Source organism: Genypterus blacodes, unplaced genomic scaffold (assembly GCF_046128005.1).
Source record: "Genypterus blacodes isolate CSIRO-AG114 ecotype Tasmania unplaced genomic scaffold, CSIRO-AGI_Gbla_v1 ptg000040l_1, whole genome shotgun sequence".
In the NCBI taxonomy this organism is placed as follows: Eukaryota; Metazoa; Chordata; class Actinopteri; order Ophidiiformes; family Ophidiidae; genus Genypterus; species Genypterus blacodes.
In genome coordinates, this window is record NW_027466853.1 from 1,373,757 (window position 1) to 1,389,999 (window position 16,243).

Consider the following 16,243-nt stretch of genomic DNA (forward strand, 5'->3'; position numbering starts at 1 on the left):
ACAAACTGTTGTTTCTCCAGCGATACGCATTATTTCATTATGACTGTGTTTAAGGAGACATCCCGAAATAATAAATAAATAGATATTAGTGAGGCACCAGATAGGACGCAAACATGGCTCTCTGACATAAAAGTCATATGGTATATCCCTCCATCCACCAACCACCACACCTTCCATCCCCTTACAGGACAATAAACATAATTGCCTGCATCCTGTATGACACTTACATTGACTGCAGTTGGAACCTCTCATTCCACAGATAATGTACAGTTCTATGTGAATGAGTGGCCAATTCCAAAACTCCCAAAATATTGGTGTTGGGGTTCAAAACCAAGACGTAACACCTTATTCTATCAGAAGACCATTGAGGAAACAGTCGAATCAAGTTTGGAGTATCTACAGTTTTACTTTGATCAGCCCAAGTCACTGCCCCCTTGTCTCCTTATAAGTAATAAATAAAAAATATATTTAAAAATTAACTACGATCAGGTTGTTGTTGTTTGGAGTATCTGGCTGTTGACTTTCTGACACTGTTACTCAACTTCATTTCACCATGTTGATTGTTGGCTTTGAATGCAAAGCATATGCCCCCTACTTGACAGGTTCAATGAAAACACTTCTCTGTGTTCTTTCCTGTCTTTCCTCAATTGTGTTCCTCTGAGTCTCAATAGATTTTTTTTCTGCTCCAGATGCTTCTCTTGATATCTTGTCTCAAGAGATAATCAGATTTGTGCTCCCAACAGATATCAGAGAACAGTCGGTATCTGATGCTGCGATGCTGGTAGGGACTTAATTATACAGGTGCAGTGTAGGAGTGATTCAGACAGCCCTATTTATCTGCATAGAACTGCTCAGCACACGTTCAGCCCACTCCCATCAGCATGGGATAAATTGCATTATGCAGCGGTGGTGTGCTGTATCTCTTGTCAAAACAGCTTTCCAGCAAAGGGAGTCTGCTGTGATGCTAATTGTAACACACAAGTGCAAAACGGAGGGGGGACATGTCTCACAACTGTTCCAACAATGCTGAGAAACCTGAAGCGGGTAAGACACGTAGACAGAATATGCAGACACAAAGACAAAACACAAAACATAGTGAGGGAATACACAGATCCAAAAAACGTAACACAAAACAGAGGAAACGCGGAAAACCAAGAGGAAACATAAAACACAGAGTGGGAACACATAATAAAGAGAAGAAGCCAAAACAGAGAGAAAAAACAAATATGGAAAGTGGGACCACAACGACAGAATGCAGACACACACAACAGAGAGGAAACACAATGATAAAAAGAGGAAATAGAAAGATACAAAGAGAGAATAAAAATCCAAAGAGCAAACAAAAAGGAAACAGAAATATACAGGGAGGCAACAAAAACACAGAGAGGGAACATGATGAATATAAAGAGGAAAGACATAATCCAGAGAAGAAACAAAACAGAGAGGTAAAAACAAGTGGAAACACAAAGGAAGGAAGTAAGTGGGAACACAAAGATAGAGAGGAAACGAAAAACACAGAGAGTAAACAAAATGACATAAAGAGGGAACACAAAACAAAGAGAGAAAGCATGAAACAGAGAGAGGAAACGCAATGATAAGAAGAGGACAGAAAAAGATACAAAGAGGAAACACAACACATAGCCATGACACATCACACGCAAAAGAAACAACACACAGCGAGTTAGTCCAAATATGTGGCCAGGTAACATGAAGACATGCAGAAAGCTTTGAACAGCTTTGCCCAGTGCCAAGTCAAACGCAGGTTAAAGTAATACAGACGCAGGTTAAAGTAATACAGTCAAACACACGCTTTTAAAAAAAGCTTACCTGATCTACAAGCCATATCCACGTCCTTCTCAAAGTCAGTCTGAGGACAGAATAACCATTGTACAAACAGAACAACATCAAAAAACTTAATTGGTATGGAAATAACACAAATAAAATCAATTCATTTTTGAAAAGAACAAATTCTCGATCCCACCATGAGCTGAGCGTGGCCATTCTGGAAAGATCCCCCAGAATCTCCATTAGTATCCTCTTGGCGATCAACCACACGGCACTTCACTGCCTCCTGAACCTGCAAAAGTGTATGGACATATTAATAGATAAAAAAAAAGTTTTTAAACTGACTGGTGTTTCATTAGCAAGATTAAGGAGATAATTTACGTGGACTAAGGCGGATTACTGCCAGGGCCTCTAATTTGAGTTTAAATGTAGCATTTCTTCTGGCAGCATATGAAGTAACCGACATGACATGACATATAAGAGGTGTTCTTAAAAAGTCTGAATGATTCAAATTGTAACTTAATATGATGACAGAGGCTATTTTACAGCAACACAAGTTAAAATGGGCAGACAATATATGTGTGAAAGCCACACTGTGCACATCTTGACAAATTAAGAGTGAATATTCTTAAAAAAACTAAAGCATATATGCAAACATATACAGTATGTATCATTTAAGCAACGGACAGAGGTCTCTAGGCACACATATTAGGATAGGAATAGTACACAGTACACATTGCTTTGCAGCTTTAAAAGCACCCTGGAAGAAAAGAGTATCCAATGTTTTGATGTTGTTTAAGTTGAATATAAAATGCCTACTATGATACTTAACGTGAAAACAGGAATATACTGTTGGAGCACGAAGATGTGACATGGATGAATGTTTACAAAAAAATGTAATAATATACAATTTTATTGAGTAGTACCATATTCATATACTGTTTCATCTTAAATGTTACCAGTCTGTATGCTTTCCTTGACTGTGTTACCAGTCTGTGTAGTATTGATTCAACATGAATTTAATGACTATAACTATAACTGTTATTACCTCACCTTGTTTCTGTTTTGTTTGCATTTAGATACGCTGTCCTATAACCCTATAATGGCTGAGCGAATTGTGCAGGACATGGAAATAAACAAGTTGTTCATATACTGTTACTGTTATACTGTAACTGTTGCACAGTAATTTCCTGCGGGATAATCAACTTTCATCTTATCTTATCGTATCTTATCTTATCTTATCTTATCTTATCTTATCTTATCTTATACACAGCTCATTATGTTTGTGTCTGTGTGTACTGCCATCAAGGCAAAACTGTGAGTATGCCATTTACAACAAAATAACTGGATTGTTTTTTCATTGAATAAAGGTTGCTTAGTAGGAGTATGAAGAGAGTCTACTATGCATGGCTGCTGAGAGTGTATCCGCAATGGACCACAAAGTTATCACCTGCTTCTCGCAGACATAAAAAACAGGAGCAGTTTCCTCTCCTTTATTTGGTGATGACAAATCTGTTCATTCTGTATATCTACTTAATTGAATGTGTTCTCCCATCTATATTTGTGTCATCCTAGGCAGAAACACCATAAAATGTATAACGTATTCACTCAAGCATTTAGTGGTGCTGGTTATCTGTCTGTTTGTATGTACAGCCTATGGCAGCGCCATAATAAATGAGCCACATAGTGTACAAACACTACGTGGCTCAACTGCACCCAAAAAACAATAACAAGTTCTTACTAAAGAACTGAGGTAAATTTAGTACGTATAGTGCTATTGTACAATTGTGACTGAAACGATTAACTCATTAATTACTGTATATGTGATCTTTATACTATACATAGTTTAAATGAAGACAATTGATGCACATGTCCCTTTTAGAATCACTTGGTTTCAATGGTTGATTTTTTCAACAGCGTATAACAAAAATAAAAGATAATGCATCAAATTAAACTTGGAACAAATGAATACACGTGTTTTCTCATGTGGAGTACCTCTCTGCGCAAGATGCAGTGCACCATGACAATGACGAAGCCCTCCAGAGAATCAAAGACAGCAAAGAGGATCTGGAAAAGCGCAGAACGCCGATCTGTGATTGCTAAGACTGCAGACATCCAAGTGAGAGCCAGGAGGGGTAAAACCACACAGGAGCTCCAGAGTGATGCCCTGCAGGATGGGAGGGGAACTTTTGTCAAGGGCAGCACGGGTCAACATTAAGATGAGCCAGAGGGCAAGGCTAACATTTATCATTTAAACTTTAGATGACACTTCAAATATGTAGCTAGACATTCATTTATTTTAGGCAAAGGCAGGCAAGAGTAGCACAATATGAATAAGGGATGAATTATATTAATTTTACATCTAAAAAGTGTAAACTGTAAAACAAACCCTATCATAACTCTAAAACCTACTTGCCCCTGTAAGCAGACTTCAACTCTAACCATGCATTAATACATAATATGACACAAACAAAAACATACATCCATTATCTTTTGATATATATGTTCATAAATCACATATATTACATGCATGTATGTTTAAGATGGTTACAGTCAAACCAGAGGGGTTAGTGCCACAAGGAGAAAGAGGGAGGTACGAGGGTGAGCAGTGGGGAAAACAAATGCAATGAGGCTGAAAACAGAATGCAAAGACAAACAGAGGAGGCAGAGTAGAGAGAGTAGAGCAGAGAGAGAGAGAGAGAGAGAAAGAGAGAGAGAGAGGGAGAGATGTTTCCCCCATCCACAGATTTGCTTCCACTTTTCCCTTTTTTCCCACTCTGATGCAGTTCCTCCCACTCACATTATGAGATGGAGGCCTAAGATAACTTATGTCAATTGAGTCATAATCACTCAAGTCGGTCCTGAATAAAGTTTGACTTGAGTGAAAGTATAACTGTATCTGCTAATGTATAAGTAGAAGGAAACTTATTATGATTTCACAATAAGAAGAGCATTTTCATGCTTGGAGCTGGGCACGCTACTAGCTCTGAAGCACATACATGGGGAAATAAGATGAAATCTAAGGCTTAACAAACAAAACCAAACTGAAAAAACTGATATACAACTACTGTAAGTGCAATTAATTTAATATCGCTGCTGCACAGAACCTATTTATTGCAAAAACTAAAATTCCTATCAAGGCAACACATTCAGACAGGATATGAAGGGCTTCAAATAACCCCTTTGTTCCTGTTCAGGTAGCCATTTTGTTTTTGGGAGATGTCTGATCTGTAGTTTGTTTGCCCTGGTCAGAATTATGGACTAAACATTGCCACAATCTTCCATTCACCTCTTCGCTTGGTTTCGTTTCATACGGAAGAAAATCCCAACCAAAATATATATATATATGTATGAGAACAGCCACTGTACTCATTGGTGAGAAATGTCTGGGGCAGGAGCAAGACAATCCAATCAGCAATCAAAACAGGAAAATGTTTACTATGCCAGGATAACCAAATAACATGGAACAAAAGGAGTTGGGATACTCTCCTATTGTTTGTCATCATGTGGTCCATATACCAAACAAGCAGCAGAAACTGAATTTCATATGAAGACAATGTGGGAGAACTCCATTGCTTGTGGCTCAACAGCAGAATAGATCTCATCCTAAGCACAGACAACCAGGGGTTAAATCCTGCCGGAACAAACTGCGACAGTGTTCCAGCATCTTCAAGGTTTGTGGAGGGCCACTCACTAATTACTCTGTATTGATTTCCATATAGAACATTTCTAAATGCACACATGGCCACAGGCTTTGAAACAGATTGCCTTCATTCACTGTGATAGTAAGGTGAGTTTGATGTCATCTGAGCACTTGTGTTGTACAACCAGCTAACAATACCAAATAGGGGGACATTTTACTAAATATTGTAACTCAGTGTAACTACCTACACAGAGGAAGAGCAGAACAGAGGAAATTTCATGAAATTCATGAAAGAAATTGGTAATAATTCACTGTAATTATCAACTGTCAAAACCTTAAATCTTTCATGAGTCAAGTCAGGAATTTTTTGATTTTCTTTGCTGAACTTTTGCTGAACTGCATGGAGCAAATACACTGGTATTTCCTCAATTAAGCGGACAGCAAGTGGCAATTGGTGTGCTACACCGCTTGCCTCACATGCGTAGTGGTGAAAAGCGCACATTAGCTGATCCTTACCAGCAGCACTTCCTTTAAAGGACCTGAACTGCAGGAGGAGGAGAGGTGACATCCTGTGTTACCTATATCACAAGAGTTCAGACATCATGGATACTGATGCTTGTTTGATGTACTTTAAAGTTGTCATGACGTATAAGATTGATTCAACAAGGGAGAAATTATTGTATTATTTACTGTGTCAAGTGAAACTACACTGGTACCTCCACAGACTCCTGAAACGGCGGGGTTGCCTTGACGTCAGCCATGGCAGTGTCTGTGTCTGTGCGTTGGTGCCACTTAGGAGTTCATTTGTTTATTATTAGCCTACAACATCTTAAATGAATAATGAAAGCATTTTCTGCGCCAGAGGAGCTCACTGATCTTATTATTGTAATAGACAAGAAGAGCATCTGAACACCTGCACCAGGATGAGGTGCAGCCAGTGTCCCGTTTCTCCACTTTGCTTGACGTCATTACTATTACGTGGATGTGCAGTAAGTGCAGTAAGTTGTGGCTGCGCATTATTCTAATAAACGCAGGATGACACCTGTCCTCTTCCATATGGCTGTGCTCCTGTACTCACCGTACCATTACTTAATAAGAAACAGTAGCTTTTAAAGTGCATCATCATTCATAGTGTATATCGTGGGGTAAATACGCCTCATCTATTTTCAGTAGAGATCCGTTTATTAATTTCCCATCAACAAACCAAAACATGGGAACATACCCTCTCTCAACCTCACAATGTTTAAGAATCATTTGGATTCTTTTGAATTCGGCTTGGTTCCCTCTGTTAATGGGACCTTCCCTTGGCGATACCACCTTTCCCTTTAATCAAATTATATGAACCATTTTTAGCAACCCTGCTATCAAAAACAAACAAACCAGGACACCTGTGAGTCACCAACATCCCATCAAAAATGTGTTTGTATTTTTTTCAGACCGTACATGAGACCCCCTGGAGACACTAACGACAACCAGGCTTTCATTGTGAGTGTTCTCACACATTAGATAACATTGATGTAACCATGTAAATGCAGCCCTAAATCTGAGAGGGTAGGGCATTTGGGTGGTTACCCGTATTAGTTGAAAAGTGTGTGTGTGGTCTGTATTTTTCGTAAAACTATCCAACTTTCTTCATACCCCCATCTAACATACCTTTGTGAAACCTAATTATCCATCTAGAGACATACAAACTGAGGCAGCAAAAGTGTATCCCTGTTTTCTAATCAACTTTGTGACTCGGTTCATCCCACTTAAGGTGAAGGAACACACACACACACACACACACACACACACACACACACACACACGATAATTATATAAACATACAGTACTATAAAGACACACACACACACACATGCAGTACACAGAGTGTGGTTTCAGGAGTAGCACACAAACTTCAGCAGCCTCTCAAATTGTGAAATCATCCCGACCAGGGCACCAGGGAGAAGAAGAAATGAAAGTGGGATAAAAGAAAGAACCAATCAAGTGAGGGAGAGAAAGGGAGGTGCACAGTAGAGCAGAGAAAAGAGGTAAGAAGAGTTAAGGAAAAATAATTAGCGGGACTAACATGGCGTTACTGGTAGCTGTGGTGGAAACGTCAGCCGAAGAGATAACTCCGCACTTGGCACATTTGAGCGTCATATTGTACAGTGGCACTGTCATCTGACTGCAAAGTCAAATTAACACGCTGTAACATACACAAACAGATACAGATGCACCTACACACAAACTCACACAGATGTGCGTGTGCGCACAGGCACGCACAGGCAGTCACGCAAACAGTGAGTCACAGTATTCTCACACAGTCTCTCTCTCAGGGCTGTGGGCGAGCTAGGAGCTGCGTGTTCTTTTCAGGTTTACATGTGCCGGACTCGGGTGTGGGGAGGATGGGGTGGGTTGAGTCGGGGCCTAATACAGAGATGCTTTGGAGAGTATTTTATATTTCAAGTTTGCCTGAGGGATCATCTCTGTATTGTCAATGTTTCACATGCTCACCCTTTTATCTGCTTCATCAGAATCTCTCATTTCAGACATTGCCACATGCCTATGAAAGATTTAAGTCTTTGGTTCTGTGATGATGATGGGTTGAAGGAGCAAAATCCTAGTTCAAGCTCACGGTCATTTCAGTCAAGCTGATTGCTTAATATGAACATTGCCAAGTTCAAATGCTGAGGCTATACACACACACACAGTCATACACAAACACTCATAATTGCATAATGGCCTCATATAGACTAATGCTGCCAATAATTAAGTAAACAATGATACAAAATAAGGTGTGCTAACATATAAACAAAGTTAATGATTTGATGTATGGCACATTTTGTCCACTGAATGTATTAATTTAAATCCGGATACCATTGAAATAATTATTGCATCTGCACCAGGGGTCTCCAATCCTAGGTTCCAGAGGTGCAGCTTGAAATATGTGAGAGCAATTAATTACTGGGCAGGAAACACAAATCTACTGCTCATGTAAGAGATGCAATCTTTACCATTGAAACAAGTTGAGAGAAAAGCGTTTTGTTCTCTGGGAGGACTTCTTGCGGCGAGTTGCAAGAGTTGGTGCTCTCTTTGTGGCTTTGTTCAGAACAGCTGCATCTTGGACTGGGTCTAGTTATTCTTGTGACTATTTTAGGTCTATATGACCCATTCAGGTATCTTTTAAAAACAAAAAAAATGCTGGGTTCTGCTAAATGACCGTAATGTAATGATAGGTTCTCTACGGGTCCATTTTAGGCTGGATCAAAAATAGCTTGTGGTCAGGTTAGCCTGGTAAGTTTGGTTCAAATAATGGCAGTTACCTGGTACTATCAAGAAATCAGAATGATTGCGGTACATTGTTGACAAAAACTATGTGTACTGTGTCCTGATATAATGTTCAATATATTACAGCTGTCATTTCACAAGTCAATGCTACTATTAATTCATCAACATTGCCGCATCCTGTATCAACAACCTCACAATTACGTTTCTTCCTGCTTTTTGGTTTGTTTATTTTGTTGTTTCCCTAATGTCATTGCAAAATGAAAATTGGATTGAAAGAAATCCTTGTTTATGGCTGACCCCAAAATGTAATGTTTGCCAGTTTCTTGCTAACAATTTCCTTTATAGCCATTGGAAGTATATTTTATTGGCTTTCTTCGGAATGTGTTTCAGGCAGGAAAGATGAACGAGTCAAGAGCAAATGAGTCCCAGGTCTGAACAAATCCAAGCTGTCATAGTGTATCTTTCTTCGGACCGTCTAATCTCCACAAACAAAACTATATTTAAGCATATTATTTGCCTGTCATTGCCTTTGAAGGACTGCATAGAACTTATATTTAAATTCTATTTATTATATGTGCAATCATTTAATTTTACATATTGTGTTTTGATATTACAATAATTTAATTTATTCTGTGCAATCTATAGGTAGCATAGCATTCCCCTACTCTTAACATCCTTATTGTACAGAAATGTGTATGTATATTAAGTAAAGTATATATTTACATCTACATTATCCATTGTTTTTAAAATATTTAATGGATTTTAATACAGTAAATATATTAGACATTATACGTATAGTTTGAATGACAATGGAGTTCGTCAATAGAGTTCGTTTAAGTCTAAGTCTAACTGTGGAGGTATTGGCAAGTGATAACAAATACATTTCTCAGCCATACGTGATCCTGCTAAAGAAAAATTCAATCTGAAGAGCTGAGGGAATCAATTCTGTGGCCTCTTGATAGCTGGATTAAAAATCACATCATGGAAGAAATTCGATTCCAAATAAAATGGCAATACAGAAACTAAATGTGTGCCAGAGGCAAAGATATTAAAAAGCAATCGACACTTTTTTTGTAACAGCTTCTGATATCTTCAGGCAAATGTTAGATGTGGGAAGGGTGCATTAAGGCAAGGCAGACAAAATAAATAAATGTAATTGAATTGAATATAAACAGTTTTCTTTGATATGATTTAATTGACTTAACCTATGTCAAATAATCAACGAGCATAGGTCGCATTGACATGCAGTGCAGATTCCTTAAGACCGATTTTATGGCACAACTCTCCCAATTCAGCAGATGCCAGCAGGATGTATTTGGCAGACCTATGAGCCCTGTTTTAGTACGGCCTGAAGTGATTTAATTATGTCCTCCACATGTGCCTCAATTAGTGCTTTAGGTTTTTTGGACTTCAATTCCATGGTTCTGCAGCTAAAACCCTAAGCACCCCACCATCCCCACCAATTACCACTTGTCACTGACTAAGGTAAAAACTTGTCTATGAAATCAAACAGAACTAAAGTATTATGGGCAGGGTAGTAAATATAGCCTTATATGGAAATATGTAAAGCAGCATTTCAAAAGTTAGCAGAGATATTTGCCATCCAATACTTGGTTGTCTTTAGCCTTTATGCTCGTCCTTATACTTGCCAGGTTTCTTAGGTCCAAATTATAATCATTCATTTTGCAACAAATCTGTGAGGCAATTATGTTGTAAATATCATATTTCTTCTCGTAGAACCGAGTGGTGTCCTGTCAGCAGAGCACAGGCTGCATCATAATCGTCTCATCAGGAAATACACGTTTTGACGGGGAGGCAGTGCAGTGTTCTTTGCTGGCATGAGGAACATATTGAAAAGCTACATGTTCATCATGCCAGTAATGATGCACTCTATTAGGGTCAGTTTGGATCAAATCACATTTAATTACCCCCTGCTCTGTTCCGCATCAGGTCCAACTGTCCTCGGGTCCCTTTTTGCGCTATTCTCTGATTTAAAATAAATTTCAACATTCCAGGTTTGGGTAGGTTTTCCACGTGTCTGTTTCATGAAGACCTGTACTCCCTGGCAACCATGCAGAATCATTCATACCTTCCTGTTTCCTATAATGAAAAAGAAAAAAGGTACAAACAAACAATAATTCCATAACTTGAACTGAATGTTTGTTATCATCCTCATCTTTGCTGAAATGAATCCATCCTTCTATCCATACTCTACACCAGCTTTGGGGGGGCTGGAGCCTATCCTAGTTGTTAGTGGGTGAGAGGAAGGGTTCACCCTGGACAGGTCGCAAGTCAATTAATGAGCAGAAACAAATGCAGAGACAAACATTCACACTCACATTTACACCTACGGCCAAATCAGTTTCTAATACACCTAACCTGCATGTGTTTCAAGGTAAAAGTAAATCCACACTGACATAAACTACTCTTTCTTCCTTGCTTAAATGCTTGGCAAATTATTTCTAGTGTGACCACGGCAGAATGAAAGAGAAGTCACTTTAAGTATTCAAAACAGCAGGATCAGCCATGAGTACTGGAGTTAGTTCAGGGGTAGAGAAATGAAATCAGGCTTGAAGTCTCACTATGGGGGTAACTGACGATTCTAGGTACACAAATTCAGTTCTGTGGAACAAAATATACGTTTTCATGACACCTTGCCATTTATATTTTGTCCACATAAATATTTAAGCAAGATTTTTTTGTGTACATTAGAAAGGCCTAAACATTTTTTCAGAACCAACTTGAAATGGCTCTTTGCCATTTCGTAGGAGGCGAGTTGAGTTAATTGTGTGGGATTGTATGCGTGGTCTGTGATTGATCCAATAGCCAGGGGAGTAGACCCAGAATACTTCTTTAAAAACTGCTTACATAAAATACAGCTTTCAGGGCAAAAAGATGTCTTATACAAGCCTCAACGCTATCATTTACTTCAGATACCTACCCCTGGCTATAACTAATTCAAATATAACATGGCTGGTTGATCTCTGCCCACCGTCCCCTCACTTGTGATACAACTGGCCAATGATAAAGGTCCTTGATACTTTATGTCTTGTGGTGTTCAAGGATAAGATCTTTCATCTTTTTGGTCTCCATCTTTTGAAGTGTACTGGGGCCGTTACAACATTTTACTGGCTGCAATCCATGTATGCTTCCTGCAGTGATGTTTTTAATAAATATTTTTACTAGTTGTGAGCTGTCCTGATAACAAATCAATACTGTAACTAAACGTTATTTATGTAAGGGGAATTTGGCCATGAAGCCTTCAACTTGCTCCCTCATATTCACTGTCCGCATGATTGAAGCAGCCAGGCAGTTATAATCCACAAACACAAGATTTGAGGATACAAATGATTTTATTGTTTCTTGATTTGCTAATCAAGAAATATCTGACCAATTCATACTGATTACCAACAGCTTGTACTGATTTTAACAGAGAATATTTATCAAGCTGGCAATGTGAGTTGATTGATCTAGGGGCTGAATAATCTAAACGTGGTTAAGTATGGTTTTTACATGTGATGAAGGCTCAGAGATATAAAATGCTGTTGTCAAGTTTAAGATAGACTGTAATTAAATCAATTTGTTATTTTCCGGAACTATGTGGCATAAATTACAGTAACACAAAAACGATGCTACAGAAATATTATATAGGAATAGTACAATGATTCTTCTGGTGGGTTCATCAGATAATGACTAAGACTATTTCCAGGGGAGCACACAAACACACACACACACAAAGCCTTTCACAGTGACACACACGTCCAACTCTGATCACTCATCCCATTAACATTTTTTCTGCAGCTTCCAGCTATCTGTCACTGATCTGTTATTACAAGCCTGCCACTCCACATCCTGTCTACCAGCCGTCTCCTAAGACTTTTCCCATTCCTCCTAGTTCACCTGACACCCACGTCCCTCACACACAATTCACAGCTTAGCTTTACCTGTCAATTGCCTTTGTTCTAGAATGTAAGTCACAGATTTCCTGCACCATTTGGACTGTTAGCTTCTACTGCTGGTGACCAAGCCAGCCTGTCCCAGGAATTCAGATTCATTGAAGCCTTTTTGAAGCACTGTCAAGAGGGATTTTGGGCAGCCAAGGTACTGAGAATGGCTACAGTGAGCAGAAAACAGATGTGTGCTCTTTTGTACATTCCATGACTGCTTTTTGATCTAGTCACAAAATCAACGCTAAATATGTGCCGCAATCATTTCAGCTTAATCATGAAGCTTGTCTAATGTTAATTTGTGCACCAGTGTATCATCACTGATGGGTTGTTGTCAAAATCAACATGTTAATGAGCTGCTACATATGTAACAACTCTGCCATCATGCAATAGCCCAAATGGTGGGGAGATTCCGTGTCGAATGCATGGTAATCAGATCAAAATTCACAAATAAAAAAAATATCAATCAGGTAATCAAGTAAGTGGGCCTAGATGTCCATTTCATAACACATGTGAGGCAAAAACTGTTAAACTGTTGTCACCCAGATGTCATACCGCTATAATTTACCATCATAATGAAACGGATCTGAATGTTTCCATGACAATGTTCTCTTTGAAAACTTGCCCAATATGCAAACGAGGAAATACCATGGCTGACACATAGTAAGAAAAAGACAATAACAGGCATTTGACTGTGGGAACATGATTGCAAGATGCAAATCGCCCTTCACTGCGCATTCAATCTTGTGCTGTCCTTGTCCTCTGTCCACTTGTTCCTAAATTTTAGCATCATCAAGGCAGGGGCTTGTTTTCAGGGATTGGACTAAACACAAAGAAGAGACTCGTTTCCAGAAAATTGGACACAAGGCAAGCCTGGCAAGCTTAGAAATGTGGACTGAACACAGCTAAATATTGTACTAATTCTCACATTCCAACCAGAAACTACAAACACAATAACTTCCCCCCCATGACCTGAACACACGCAATCCCTACCAACTCATGTAACCAATATTACTGCACACAGTTACTATGTTATTGTAGAGATAGCCATCACCTTTTCTTTCAAAGCATAGCAGCGATTGTCAGTACCTGAGGCAAGAATGTATTACAATGTATGCAGCTAAAAGTTGTAACATAAATTGCAGGGTCAATAGGCAGGAAGTAATAGTTAGCCAATCAAGAGGATTCAGCAGATTTGGTGATTGGCAGGGCTAGTAGGCAATTATTAAAAAGAGGGTGGGATGGGCAGGTATTACCCAATCACTGATGGCATGGGAGGGGGCTTCTGAGACTGATGTGTTCCTGATTGAAGAGCCCTGAGTGAGAGAGAGGGGATTCTGTGCAAACTCAAACATAACATTTTTAGACAGCAAAAAACAGTTGAGAAGAGAGAATCATTGAAGAAAGTAAACATTTTTTTCAGAGAAAGAAAGAAAATAACATTTGAATGCACCAACAATGCAATGGAAACAAAGAGAGTGCAGGTAAAGAGGAGCAGTGTGCAAATGGGCTTTCTGGTGTGACCAGTGGGATTTGATTTGATACAACAGACTAACGGCTAGACTCTAGTGACAAAGTACAAACACATGTAGACACAACTGTAAACAAGTTGTATAAACTGTATAATGTTTGATCTTTGGTGTCCAAGTCTAAAGAGTTAAAAATCCAGATTAAGGAAAACAAGTTACATGCTTATTTCTGCTGTGTTTTTTCACAAGAGGCATATATTATTCCCCCAGTGTATAGTAGCAAATATGGTACAATGTCATGTGTTTTTAGTTGTCTGAAACTGTAAATGAATGGTTGCCTCTGATTCAGATCGTATAGTGTTAGAGCCCTGCTCCGCTTTACTGGAAATAACCAAAAAAAGAGAAAAAAGACGATGAAAGATTTACAAAACTTTACATCAATAGCAACACCTGCAAACAAAAAGCAGCTGGAGGAAAATGTGACACATTTGAAACTTAACAAAACACAATGAGATGAATCATCATCTTGCTCAATTTGTGCAGGACCAACAACCAGACAGCCGTTTCCACAATATTCTGTCTCTATTTGGCTCTATCACCAAGCTCTTTTGGCTGCATTGTTCGTAGCCTATATGAGAAATTGCATTTTTCTGTTTGCTTTTTTTTTTTTTAAATAATTCATTTATAATTCCCAATCCCGACTCGCCCCCATTAGTTTTCCAATTTTCCCTTATCTCTCCTCAGAGTCAATCAGTAATTCCTCCCTCTTGCTTATTGGTTAAGGCTGGTTATAGGTCGCTGTGTAAAATGGATGTGTGGTATGAGGCATACCCCGCCCTCTCCTTCAGTTTCATATCAGTAATGCCGTCTTTGGACACCAGTTTGTTAAAAACGAGAATCCCAATAACCATGTTAACCTGCCAAACAGAAGAAGCACATGATTACAGTCGGTCAAACACATTTCATTAAGGTCTTGACATGAATAGCACCACTCTGATGTTGATAAGTGATACTGAGAATAACGATGGCAGCATGCACAGAAATGAATCACTCACATCACACACAATAAAGACACTCGGCTTCTTTAGCGCAATGACTTGATTCTACTGTCTTACAGCTACAGACTTTGTGATCTTAAAAATTACATTTACCATTGTGTGGGATGAGTATCTGTGTTAGAATGTTAGGTTTGAGGCATGTCAGATTACACATTTTGACACACAGACGACAGAGTCAGTAGTTGCAGATTTTGGTACTAATCTCTGACACTGTCAAGAGTTTTGTCACTGGCTGTGTTTGGTCACAATTGGCATTACATCAGCTGTCTGTGAATGTGTCTCAAGCATGGAATCCAATACCACATCACTTTAATCTGTAATGACCCAAAATCACACATTTTGTAGTAGCCATTAAATGATCTTGATAGAAATATCAGGCAACCAATGACGTGTGAGAGGTATTAGTAGTAAAAAAAAAATATGGATTTATTAGCATTAACAAATTGCAATTAGTCCTATGAACTTAAAGGCATAATTGACTGTGTCGACCTATGATATTATGGCAGCTCAATACTTTGGGATTTCACCTATTTAAAAAAAAAAGGAAAAAGATTATAAGCTACAAATGGCAGAAGTTGCTTAATCAAAAGGCTTCTAAAAACCAACTGTTCACTTGGAGATGTGCAGAGGCACTGGAAACAAACTAAAACTACTAGATTATTACATAAACAATGACGTTGTATTTTGGCAGTCTGGATGAAATCCTTGTTGATTACTGGGGATTTTAGTTCATTAACTAATTATAATTGATTTCCTTAGTTAATTCAAGCTTGTCATTTATTCAAGACATGTGAACATGGCTCTAGTTGGGGAGGAATCTCTGTTCTTACAGGCGGTCTGATTGTAAGTAAATATGTAATGCAGAAGAAGATATATGCAAATGAGAATCTCTTTGTTCTGCATTCATATACATTAGAGTAGTGATGGGAAACTGAAGCTTCATGAAACACCTCATTGCTCACTCATCCAAAATGGACGCTTTGTGAGATCCCTTGGCATCACAATATGTACGCCCGAGATATTATTTAGCATTGCACCCTGCATGTCTCCATGAAGATGCAAAAGAATAAG

At 38.7% G+C, this 16,243-nt stretch overlaps 1 protein-coding gene across 1 annotated transcript in view; it reads right to left on the reverse strand.

Annotated features, from left to right (window-relative positions):
- The window catches only part of adgrb1a (adhesion G protein-coupled receptor B1a), a 97,963-nt gene that overhangs the window by 5,133 nt on the left and 76,587 nt on the right, over positions 1-16,243 (reverse strand). The window contains exons 23-27 of the mRNA XM_076148513.1: positions 14,946-15,031; positions 7,497-7,595; positions 3,781-3,952; positions 1,982-2,077; positions 1,828-1,867 (exon numbers count right to left, since the gene is read on the reverse strand). Coding sequence (XP_076004628.1) covers positions 1,828-1,867; positions 1,982-2,077; positions 3,781-3,952; positions 7,497-7,595; positions 14,946-15,031 — 493 coding nt within the window. The remainder of the gene's footprint in view (positions 1-1,827; positions 1,868-1,981; positions 2,078-3,780; positions 3,953-7,496; positions 7,596-14,945; positions 15,032-16,243) is intronic.